At 49.0% G+C, this 11,599-nt stretch overlaps 1 protein-coding gene across 1 annotated transcript in view; it reads right to left on the bottom strand.

The window, feature by feature from the left end:
- The window catches only part of IDH2 (isocitrate dehydrogenase (NADP(+)) 2), a 15,985-nt gene extending 11,825 nt beyond the window's left edge, over positions 1 to 4,160 (bottom strand). The window contains exon 1 of the mRNA XM_007106062.3: positions 3,924 to 4,160. Within this exon, the coding sequence (XP_007106124.1) occupies positions 3,924 to 4,038 (115 nt within the window). The 5' untranslated portion in view covers positions 4,039 to 4,160. The remainder of the gene's footprint in view (positions 1 to 3,923) is intronic.
- Positions 4,161 to 11,599: the final 7,439 nt, after the last annotated feature.

Raw genomic sequence — 11,599 nt, 5'->3', positions numbered from 1 at the left:
CACAGCAGGGAGAGGCCCCCATACCGCAAAAAAAAAAAAAAAAAAACAAAAACATAAGGTAACAAATGTTGGCAAGGATGTAAAGAAACTGGAACCCTTGTGCATTGCTGGTGAGAATGTAAAATGGTGCAGCCACTATGGAAAACAGTATGATGGTTCCTCAAAAAAATTAAAAAATAATTAAAAGCAGGGTCTCAAAAAGATATTTGTATACCCATGTTCATAACAATTATTCACAATAGCCAAGAGGTGGAAGCAACCCAAGTGTCCAACAACAGATGAATGGATAAACAAAATGTGATATGAACCTTCAAGAGGAGACTAGGACCCTGGGAACTAACCCAGGAAGTTTAAGAAAAACTTTCCTCCAAAAAGTTAAACTATGTTCATGATTCCAAGTTTTTTTTCCCAAAACTGGGCTCCCCACCACTTCAACATGGATGTACTTGCTTTGAAACTAAAAAAGAAAGTGCTTGCATGTTTTAGTGATCTGGACCTACCTCAATAGCTTTTGCCGCTTGTTCTTTTGTTTCAAACTCCACAAAGACAAATTCCCTTTGGATCACCAGTAGACTTATAATGTGGTATACTTATATAAACAACATCACTACCTTTCCCAAATACTTTGTTTGTTTGTTTGTTTTTTGGAGCAGAAGATCTTTTAATTAAAAAAGCTTCTCTGTTATTTTTAATTACATGCATTATTACTTTGGGTAATTACAATGCAGTTAAATAGCAACAGAGACTTATTTAACCCATTCAGTCAAACTGTGGACCTCATAAGCTGTAACACCTAAAACAATTCTCTATCAACATATGATAAAACCTTAGGGTGGGCTTCCCTGGTGGCGCAGTGGTTGAGAGTCCGCCTGCCGATGCAGGGGACACGAGTTCGTGTCCCAGTCCGGGAAGATCCCACATGCCGCGGCGCGGCTGGGCCCGTGAGCCATGGCCGCTGAGCCTCTGCGTCCCGAGCCTGTGCTCCGCAATGGGAGAGGCAACAACAGTGAGAGGCCCGCGTACCACAAAAAAAAAAAAAAAAAGTAAATCAGGTCACAACACTCCTCTCAAAACCCTGCCAAGCCGCCTCTTTCACTCAGAGAAGGCCAAAATCCTCAAAAATGGCCTACAAGCCCCCCGTGACCTCCACTGCCTGACCTCATGTCCCATCACTTGCCTTCGTGCACTCTGAGCCAGGCTTACTTTCTGCTTCTCCAACAAGCAAAGGTGCCCTCCTGCATCGTGACCTTGGCACCTGCAGTCCTCTCTTCCCCTGAACACTAAATGGCCTGCTTCCTTCACTCCCTCAGTACTTCATTCAGTGGGGTCTTTTCTGGCAGCCCTACACAAACTTTCACCCACACCTTCCTTGCTTATTTGTTCTCCTTAGCTCTTACCTACTGTCCGTCCCCACATTAGAATTTAAGTTCCATAAGGGCAGAAATCTTTGTCTCTTATTCCCAGCTCTGTCCCCAGAGTGTCCCTGGCACAGTGCCTGGCACATAGTAGAAGCACAATATTTGTTGAATCCATGAATGAATGTCAAGTTATGGTCAATTCAATCTGTGGTAAGGACTACTCTGCCATAACCTCCTCTTTGGATGAAAAGTACTCCCTCCCCTCCCCCATCCCGGGATGCACTACCACACAGAGGCCAGTGAGTCCTCACCACAGAACTGCACCAGACCATCACAAATGTACATACGTGGCATCTCGGCCAGTCAATGGGCTCCCTGTACTGGAGTAGCTCACAGTTTATCATGTGTTAATATTTGCAATCTGCTGGCATTTTAAACATGGTTTACAGAAGTGTAAACTCCAGGGCAGGCCACAGAGGCTGGCTTCCAGTAATCAGACAGCAGTGTCCAGCACCCCATCCTGGAATCAGTGAAAGAGGCCTCAGCCTCACATAAAGGATCTGGAGGCAGGCCCCAAGCCTTTCTAGAGGCTTTTCCTCAAAACCTACTAGGCCTAAACACGACCATGCAAAAATAGCTCTGATGGGATAGCTGTGGTCTTATCTGATGTGGATGAAACAAGGCTCAGTGGAGAACACACAACTCTACTGGTGGGTCAGCAAAACTGAACAATCATTAAATAATTCCTCTGGGATCTAAGAGTGCAGGCAAATCACCAAGATCTGAAAAGTTAAGGGACAGGGTGAGGAAATGAAGAAGTTCCCAGACTAGGAGTTGAGCCAAGGAAGGATAGATAATTCTCCTACTGAGCAGTCTCCCTCACTTCCCCAAACTAACTTATCAGAACCACCACCAGCAGTCGCTGGAGGCCTATGAGTTGCAAAACTAGAAGGAGACACATGTGGGAATTACCTGGCAGCAAAAACACAAGAGTATTTTAGCCAAAGCATATTCTTTGCTTGTCATCAAGGGGAATGCCAAGTATTCTGTCTCCAGCAGTGTTGCCAAGCAACAAGCTAGCAGAGGTCACAATTGTACAGTCTCATGTCCAACTCAAACACCAGGCGTTCTCCTCATTAATAACCAACCCCACTTGGGGGCTTCTGGAAGGACCTGAAACTGACTGCTCTTTTCATGTGTTATCAAAATCAGGCCTCAAAAGGGGCTTTTCTTGTTTGTGTGGGCTTTTTTGTTTCTTTTTTTACCATCAGTGCAGAAAAAAAAAAAAAGGAAGAATTGGAGAATGTATCTAAACTTCCACCATATTTTGCTGAAGGTGGTGCCATATGGGAAACTTTTTTGGGGCCTGGGGACACTTAGAATCTCGAGTTGCAGGGCCAACTTCTTAGAGATAAATCCCATGAGTAGAAAAACAGAAATGCCCCTTTCTCCTTGAAAGGGGAGGTGGGGTGCTGGGGCTCTTCTCAGTTCTGGTCAGCTGCTCCCACACTAGGTTAAAGATTACCTACACCAGCAGTACCTACCCAGCTTGCCTGGGCCCCACCGCCTCCTCCTCACTCCAAGGAGCTGCTGGCCAGGTCTGGATAGGGGTTTCCGTGGCAACAGGCATTCGACAGAGCCAAGGGGCCTACACTGTTCCCTGTCTCTTGTAGCTGGCAATGGAGAGCCAGGGGGCCGACCAATGCCAGACCCGGCAGCCTGCCTTGGTAATGGAAGTTCAGGCTAACTCTTGCTTATTATGCCCTCCTTATTAAGACTATTGTCTTCTCTCCTAAGCAGGAAACTAAGGGTATCACAGAAGCTGTGACGAACGATTTGGGAGAGTGACATTTTGGCGTGGCTGCCGGGTCTTCCCAGTCCGGTGAGCGGGGCAGGGCCAAGGAGCAGCTCAGGAGCGGGCTGGAGAGAAGAGGCAGGTCAAGCCAAGGAGAGGCCCCAGGATGGAGCTTCAAGTGCGTCGACAAGGAGTATGGGGCCGTCCAAAGCGAAAATAAAAAGGAGACTCCTCCAACTGTCGCGTAAAAGGCACCAAAAATAGCTGACGAGGGCCTGACAGCGAGGAGGGATCACTGCGCGCCCGGGTGAGTAGGAAGGGGAAGTGGATACCTCCTCCTTCCCCTCCTTTGTCTGAGCAGGGACCGCACCGGGACCCTCCCTCTCTCGCGTGGAGCGGGCCAAGCGCTCCAGCACCCACTAGGTTGCTTTGTCTCCCTCCAGGGTCGCAGGGCGGGCAGAATACCCTCCGAGCCCGGGATACCCCCCGCACCCCCTGCAGGAAAATCTGGGGGCGCGGGGCAGCAGGGCCGGCATCGCCCGGGCCACCAGTTGCCACCTTCCTTCAAGTCCTCCCCGCCCCCCGCGACTGGCACGGCCTGGAAGGTGGGGCAGGGGAGCACGTCCCCGTCCGCCGGCTCTTTGTGTGCCCTACCCCGCCGTCCCCGGCTCGCGAGCGTCCCGGGTCGCGCTCGCTGGTCCCCGCCCGGAAGGACGCCACGTCGCGGTGACAGGCGCGCACCCCGCCCGGACCCTCCTCGTGGCACTCACAGTGGCGCCGCGGCTGCTCTTGCAAGTTGGGGGCTGTCAAGGCTGCCGGCGCCCAGGCCGGCCTGGAACCGGAGGCTCTACAGAGCAAGCGTACAACCCGCAGGTAACCAGCCATCCCGAGCCGGTGGGGGGGGTCGGACTGGCTGGCGAGCGAGCGAACGAACCGGCGTAGGCGAGATCCTAGCGCCGGCCACTGCTCCCCGCTGCCTGGCGGCGGGCTACCGAGGCCTGCCAAGCGCCGGCTGAGCGGGCAGGGCCGGGGCGGGACTGCCGGGGCCCGCCACCCTATTGGGCCTCGCCGGGAGGAGGCGGTGCCGGGAGGGGCCGGACTCCTCCTTGGGCCCTGCACCAGCTCGGACCCCGCCCCCGCGCCCGGCGCGCGCTTTCATGGGCACTGCGGAAAGCTCAGCGCTACTAAAGCGAGAGAGGGGTGAGACCCACCGGGACCCGGGAGCGGGGGGTGGGAACTGGAGGATTAGGGGAGCCGTTAGCGAGGAAAAACCCTCTCTCCAGGATGCCCTGTTTAAACCAGAGTGTCAATTGCTGACACATCAGCTTAAGCCCCAAAAGGCAAATCTGAGCGAACTCCTGCGCTCTTCGCGTTGGCTGGGCTGAAACTCCAAGGCGCATTAACCAGTGCACGTTCCGCGTTCTTGAACTAAGACCGTGGTCATCTCGGGCCTCCTCACATTTGCTCTCAGATCCTCCTGTCCCCTCCACGCGTTAGGTAGACTGACCCGAGTTAAGAGTTGACATCCCTCTCACCAGAAGGTCAAGCTGCTAGTCTGCGAAGTCATTCAGCGTAGCCAGAGTCTGTTTCCTCCTTTCCGAGATGGGAACTATAACAGCAACAGGGCTGCCAGGAGACTTGGGTGAAATAACGTATGTTAAAGACTTGGGACACACCCTGTGCTCAACGACAACCAACGATGCTTGTCAGACAGTACTCAGGCAAACGGTTCCATTTTTTGCCTGCTTTCATACAAAAGACAATACTGATTGGTTCTGCCATAAACAACCAAAGTCTCTCTCTCTCTCTCTTCACTCATTTTCTTGAAATGAGACACCAATTGGGGCTGGGTTTTATTTAGAAAAATCTGACCCCAGCCCCCCACTTTCCCAGCTACACCAACTCACTCGAATGCTAGCCACCTCTTTCTGCCCTGTGTTCCCAGCTCTACCCTTCATTGCCTCAGAGTCAACATTGCCAGATGGAGCTGGGTCAGAAAAGTGACCTTGAATTACTGACTTCAAAGCTTCCTTCTCCCTGTCTCAGCCAGGCAAAGCTACTACTTTGGCCCAGAGATCTAGTAGACTGGGCCCAAGGGGAGGCTGTTCTGGGGCCACCCCCAAAGTCTGAGGCCTCATTCAAAGGCCTAACCTTGAGCCAGCATGTCCTAGAATGACCCATTATCCCTTCCATTCTATTCCAATTCTCTTGCTCAAAACACAAGCAGAGGGACTTCCCTGGTGGCGCAGTGGTTAAGAATCCGCCTGCCAATGCAGGGGACGTGGGTTCGATCCCTGGTCTGGGAAGATCCCACATGCTGCGGAGCAACTAAGCCCATGCATCACAACTACTAAGCATGTGCTCTAGAGCCTTCAAGCCACAACTACTGAGCCCACACACCACAGGTACTGAAGCTCATGCTCCACGAGCCCATGCTCCACAACAAGAGAAGACACCACAATGAGAAGCCCGCACACTACGAAGAGTAGTCCCCGCTTGCTGCAACTAGAGAAAGCCCGCGTGCAGCAACGAAGACCCAGCACAGCCAAAAAACAAAACAAAACATTAAAAAAACCAAAACACAAGCAGAGACTATGGAAGCCTCTGGTATTTGGCTTTCATGCCATCCTAGTGTTATCAGGTACCAGGGCCTCAGTGTCTATACCTATAACCTGGGAGGATGACTGCTCCCCCAGGCTCCTTTTGGCCCAAACAATCAGATTCTGTTATGTATGACAACTACTTTTACTGCCACTTCTGAAATGGTCATAAAGAAATTGCTCGCCACCCCCAGGGGCTCATTTGTTTCTCTGTATGGTGGACCAAGGTGTCAGAGGCCTGGCAAGAGGCAATACTAGAGCCTCAGTGTGTTCCAGAGTCTGGCCTTCAACTTCAGAGGGATCAGGGTGGGAGCACATGGGTCCTTTGCAAGGACAGCAGCAGCCCAGGACAGTCAAGGCAAAATCTTCCGATGAAACTGCTCTCACTGCCCACCTCCCAGGGCTCCAGCTCCATGCCAGCCTTCCTCATGCAGTATCTATTTGGTGAGGCAGCTGGTGTCAGCTCCATTGGCTCAGAGAGGTTAGGACACTTGCTCAAAGTCACATAGCTAGGAAGTAGCAGAGCTCTAGTTCATACTCATATACCTGGCTAATAGTCCATCATTCTTTTAAGGAGAAAGAATAGGACCCAGAGCCCCTATTTATTGTACTTCTTTGGAATTTTTTGTGGTGATAACTGCTGGCCCTGAAAGCCACCTCAGAGAAAGGTGATATTTAAAGGAGAGGTGTTTATATCCTCCTTTGGGGTCAGCAGATTTGGAATCTCTCACCCTTACAGATTTTATTTATTTATAATTTTTGGCCACGCACAGAATGTGGGATTTTAGTTCCCTGACCAGGGATCGAACCCACGCCCCCTGCATTGGAAGCACGGAGTCTTCTTAACCACTGGCCTGCCAGGGAAGTCCCCTTACATATTTTAAATCAAACCTCAATTAGTTATTGAGTCTAGGTCATGTGCTAGTTCCCCATGGAGGCACAGAAATGCATATCACTCAGTCTCTACCCTCTGGGAGCCACAAATCACCACAAACCAGGCACAAGGGGAAAGTGTCCCAGGAGGAGTTTAGATGACACATTAGGAATCTGGCAAAGAGAAAATCACCTCTGATGGGGGAGACCCTGATGAGCTCAGGGCAGGAACATCCATCCAGTGTGTTCTCACGGATCTTTAAGATGTGGAAGGAGGCTGACCATGCAGACACAAGTAGAGTGAGGGCCTTACACTGGACACAGCAGGACATTAGTTTCGTGCTATGTTTGTAGGCAGGGAGTAACATCTGGTAACATCTGGCACAGCAGTGAGGGGATGTCAGACAGTGGAGAATCAGGCCTGGGGAAGGGAGGCCAGGGTTCTTGAACCAGAAAGACTTGACACGGGGTCCTGGCAGGACCCTCAAGAAGGTGCAAGAGTGCAGAGGCGGTGTAGAGAATGCATCTGCAGGAACTGCAGCTAGCTGGACTGGGGAGGAGTTACAGTGACTCAGACTTCCATCCCTGGGGCTGGGAGAATGGTGATGCCATTATTAGAAATCAGAAGATGGGAGGGAGGACCGTTGAGGGGGAGGTGTTGATAGCAGAGCTATTTATGGTCATCTCTAAACTGATTTCCCTGCCAATAGTCAGTCTGTGCTCCTTCCCCCTCCCATCAGCCCTCCCCGCCACTTCCAGTGCTGTCACCCTGAAGCACAGCCCTGAGCAGTCACTCCACAGCTCAGATACTGAAGTAGCTCTCCACTGCCTGATACAATAAAATCTGAATAGCTTATAACATTTCATGGCCTTCACCTACCCCCCACAGTTACTATTCCCTCTCCACAAGAACCCTAAATTTAGCCATTCCCCTGAGTAGTCCTTGACTCTGAGCAGTTGCACTTTCCCTTCCGTCCATCAAGTGGGTTCTTTCCACTCCGCATTGCCAGACCCAACTCATCCTTGAAGGCCAAGTACAAGTTCACCTTCTCAAGCCTGCACTGGGGGTGGGGATAAAGGGGGGGTATAGCATTCATTTACACTTGAATCATCACGAAAGATAAACAGACCCCCCTCCCAATAAAAGAACACAAACTACTACTCTGATTTTCTTTTTTATAAATTTATTTATTTTTGCCTGCATTGGGTCTTCGTTGCTGTGCGCTGGCTTTCTCTAGTTGTGGCAAACGGGGACTACTCTTCCTTTGCGGTGCACGGGCTTCTCATTGTGGTGGCTTCTCTTGTTGCGGAGCATGGGCTCTAGGCGCGGGCTTCAGTAGTTGTGGCACGTGGGCTCAGTCGTTGTGGCTCGCAGGCTCTAGAGCGCAGCCTTAGTAGTTGTGGTGCATGGATTTAGTTGCTCTGCGGCATGTGGGTTCTTCCCGGACCAGGGCTCGAATCCGTGTCCCCTGCATTGGCAGGCAGATTCTTAACCACTGCGCCACCAGGAAAGCCCTACTACTCTGATTTTAACTTTGTAAAATAAATCTATGGACAGTAACAGGCGGGGTCCAGAAACAAATTTGGAAGATTTTAAAACACTATTTAGGGAATTCCCTGGTGGTCCAGTGGTTAGGACTCCTCACTTCCACTGCAGGGGGCATGGGTTCGATCCCTGGTCAGGGAACCAAGATCCTACACGCATGGCCAAATAAATAAATAAAACTTTATTAAATTTTGTGAAATTTTCTCTTAGGTTGCTTAAGTTAATTAATCCTCAAGATTCCTAATAAAACTAGAGATCCAAAGTTGGAGGAAGGGGACATGATTGAAAGGGATTAAAAAGAACTAGAGGCAACATTGCCATCTTGGTAACAGATTCCCAGAGTATAAAGCTTTCTCCCTGTTCGTGGAAGTCTTTTTTTTTTTTTTTTAAGTTTTTTGGCCGCATGGCATGAGGGATCTTGTTCCTGGACCAGGGATGGAACCTGCACCCCCTACAGTGGAAGGGCGGAGTCTTAACCTCTTTTCCGCCAGGAAAGTCCTGTGGAAGTCTTTTGTCGTGATTGTCTCATGCCTGGGCAAGTCACTTAACTTCTCTGAGCCTCAGTTTCTTCAACTGCAAATGGAGATAATAAAAATCCCTACTCCTAGCAGTTATTAGGATTAAATAAATTCATGCAGATAAGTTGCTTTGAATGGTGCCTGGCACACATAGGAGAAGCCTGGCTATAGTGTTAATATTATATGTTCTTTCACATCCACTCCACACCAGTTTACTGAGCTCCTATGACATGACAGGTGTGACCCAGGGATGGACAAGAGGGCACATTCTATTCCTGAGAGGACCAGAGTCCAGTGAGGGTATCCAGAAGATGGAGATATGCACAGATCATTTCAAAATATCGTTGCTGTGGCTGGATGGAGTGTTGGTTAGTACAATCTCTTTGGAGGGCAATTTAGTAGCATCCATCCTATTATAAAGTGCACGTAACTCTTCATCCGGATATTCCACTCTGAGAGACTGACAGCATAGAAATACTTACCAAATTGTACAGACACATAAGTGCAAGGTGTTCACTGCAGCACTGTTTGTAATAGGGAAAAATTGGGAATGACCTAAATGTCCATTGTCATTAAGAATGAGGTAAATATTTGCTGATATAGAAAAATGCATTGGGGGACTTCCCTGGTGGTCCAGTGGTTAAGACTCTGCATGCTTAAGACTCAAATAAAAAAGGAAAAGAAAAATGCATTGTGCTATATTAAGTGAAAATCGAAAGTTGCAGAGAAATATCTTAACATACATACACACATATATATGAAAAATTAAAGGCACAGAAACCTAAGAGGGTATGGGAGTGGGGTATAGTGGGAGACTCTCAATTTCTACTTTATGCAGTTCTGTGGGGGTTGAACATTATATAACAAAAGCATCTATTACTTTTGTAACCAGAAAAAGAACAATTAAGATATATATAGATATAGATAGGTAGACAGATAGATTTTTTTTTTTTTTTTGCGGTACGCGGGCCTCTCACTGTTGTGGCCTCTCCCGTTGCGGAGCACAGGCTCCGGACGCGCAGGCTCAGCGGCCATGGCTCACGGGCCCAGCCGCTCCGCGGCATGTGGGACCTTCCCAGACCGGGCACGAACCCGTGTCCCCTGCATCGGCAGGCGGACTCTCAACCACTGCGCCATCAGGGAAGCCCGATTTTTTTTTTTTTGAAACAAACAGTCACAGTCGTTTATGTGCTGTGCAGAGTGTCCCCCGTCCCAGCACCATTCCTCTGGTGGCTTCTTTTAAACTGAGGCTTTTCCTCTCGCGTTCTTTCCGTCCTTGGGGAAAACGACGGGTTAAAGGGGCTGGGGGAGGGGAAGAGGAAGTGAGGTAAGGGAAAGAAGGGTGAGGGCCCCTCGGGTACCAGCTGCGGTGCTGCGCTGGCCACGCCCCGCAGCTCTGCCTCCGGCTGGAAGCAGCAGCCCCAGGTGTTCGAGAGGAGAGCGCTGTTTCTGCGGACTCAGAAGGACGAAAGATCAGAACTTAATGAATGTAAAGTTAGGTGGAGGTTAGGACAAGATGCTGCGACCTAGAACAACCGACGGTTCTCAAAGTGTGGTCCGCGGACCCTGGGGGAGGAGGGGCACCACGAGATCTAAATAATTTTCGTAATACTAAGAAGTCACTTGCCTTTCTCACTGTGTTAACATTTGCCCTAATGGTGCAAAAGCAACGGTGGGGAAAACCGCTTATACCTTACCCTGAATCATGGCAGAGGCACCAAACTATACTAGTAGTGATTTTATTGCTCACCATCATGCTGTCTTTTTTTTTAAGTCTATTAATACAATGTACTAAATAAAGCAGTAAAAATTAATAATTTGATTAAATCATAACTCTTGGGTATACATCTTTCTAATATCCTATATAATAAAAATGGAATTACATACAAAGCACTTGTGCTGCAGACCCTGGTAAGATGGTTGTCTCCTGGAAAAGCACTGAGAAAGAACGGGAGTGCTTTATCTGAGCTGTGGGTTGAAGCAGCTGCTTTCTTCACAGAACAACATTTCAACTGAAAAGAACAACCGATACAGAAGCCATTCGGACTCAAATATTTGGCAGATATTTTCTCAAAAATGAATGAAATGAGCCAGTCACTTCAAGGAAATAGCTTATAGTATCTGTTACCAATGATTTTTTATATTGGAGCTTTCAAGGGAAAACTAAAATTTTGGAAACCTTGTATATACCCTGAGTTTGAGAGCTTCGCAATTCTTTTTTTTTTAATATTTATTTATGTATTTATTTGGCTGTGCTGGGTTGTGGCAGCACGGGATTTTCATTGGCATATGCAGCATCTTTAGTTGCGGCATGTGGACTCTTAGTTGCAGCATGCACGTGGGATCTAGTTCCCTGACCTGAGATCAAACCCCGGCCCCCTGCATTGGGAGCACAGAGTCTTAACCACTGGACCACCAGGGAAGTTCCAGCTTCCCAGTTCTTCATGATGTTTCTAATGAGATTAATGGTCTACCAAATGTGATTTTTTTTCATATTGTATAATGAAATGTGTCAATTTTTGGAAGATCTACATAACTCAGCCAGTATTTTATAAATGACCAGTGCATGATGTTAAAAAGTTATGCATGGATAAGAGACCTATTCCAGAATGGATTTGAATGTGAGGGGTTTGAATGTAACAGAGTAGGAAAGGCATATTGGTGTTGTTTCAGATTCCACATTGCAATTAACCTTTGAGAAAGTATCACTTGTACATTTTGTTATCCTAAGTGAATACCCTGGGTCAGGCCTCACCCAGTCTCAGTGACCGGGAAACGGGGGTTGGGCAGTGGCCCAAGCTGGGATGCCCCCCTGAAAAAAGGCCACCGGCGCCTCAACCCAGCTCAGCCCATGCAGGTCAGGGAGCCCCGGGTGATTCAATGCACCGCTCCGCTCCCAGGCCCAGACC

The sequence above is a fragment of the Physeter macrocephalus genome, chromosome 11 (genome assembly GCF_002837175.3).
Source record: "Physeter macrocephalus isolate SW-GA chromosome 11, ASM283717v5, whole genome shotgun sequence".
Lineage (NCBI taxonomy): Eukaryota > Metazoa > Chordata > Mammalia > Artiodactyla > Physeteridae > Physeter > Physeter macrocephalus.
The sequence above is the reverse complement of the archived record's forward strand: the minus strand, read 5'-3'. Positions and strand labels throughout refer to the sequence as shown.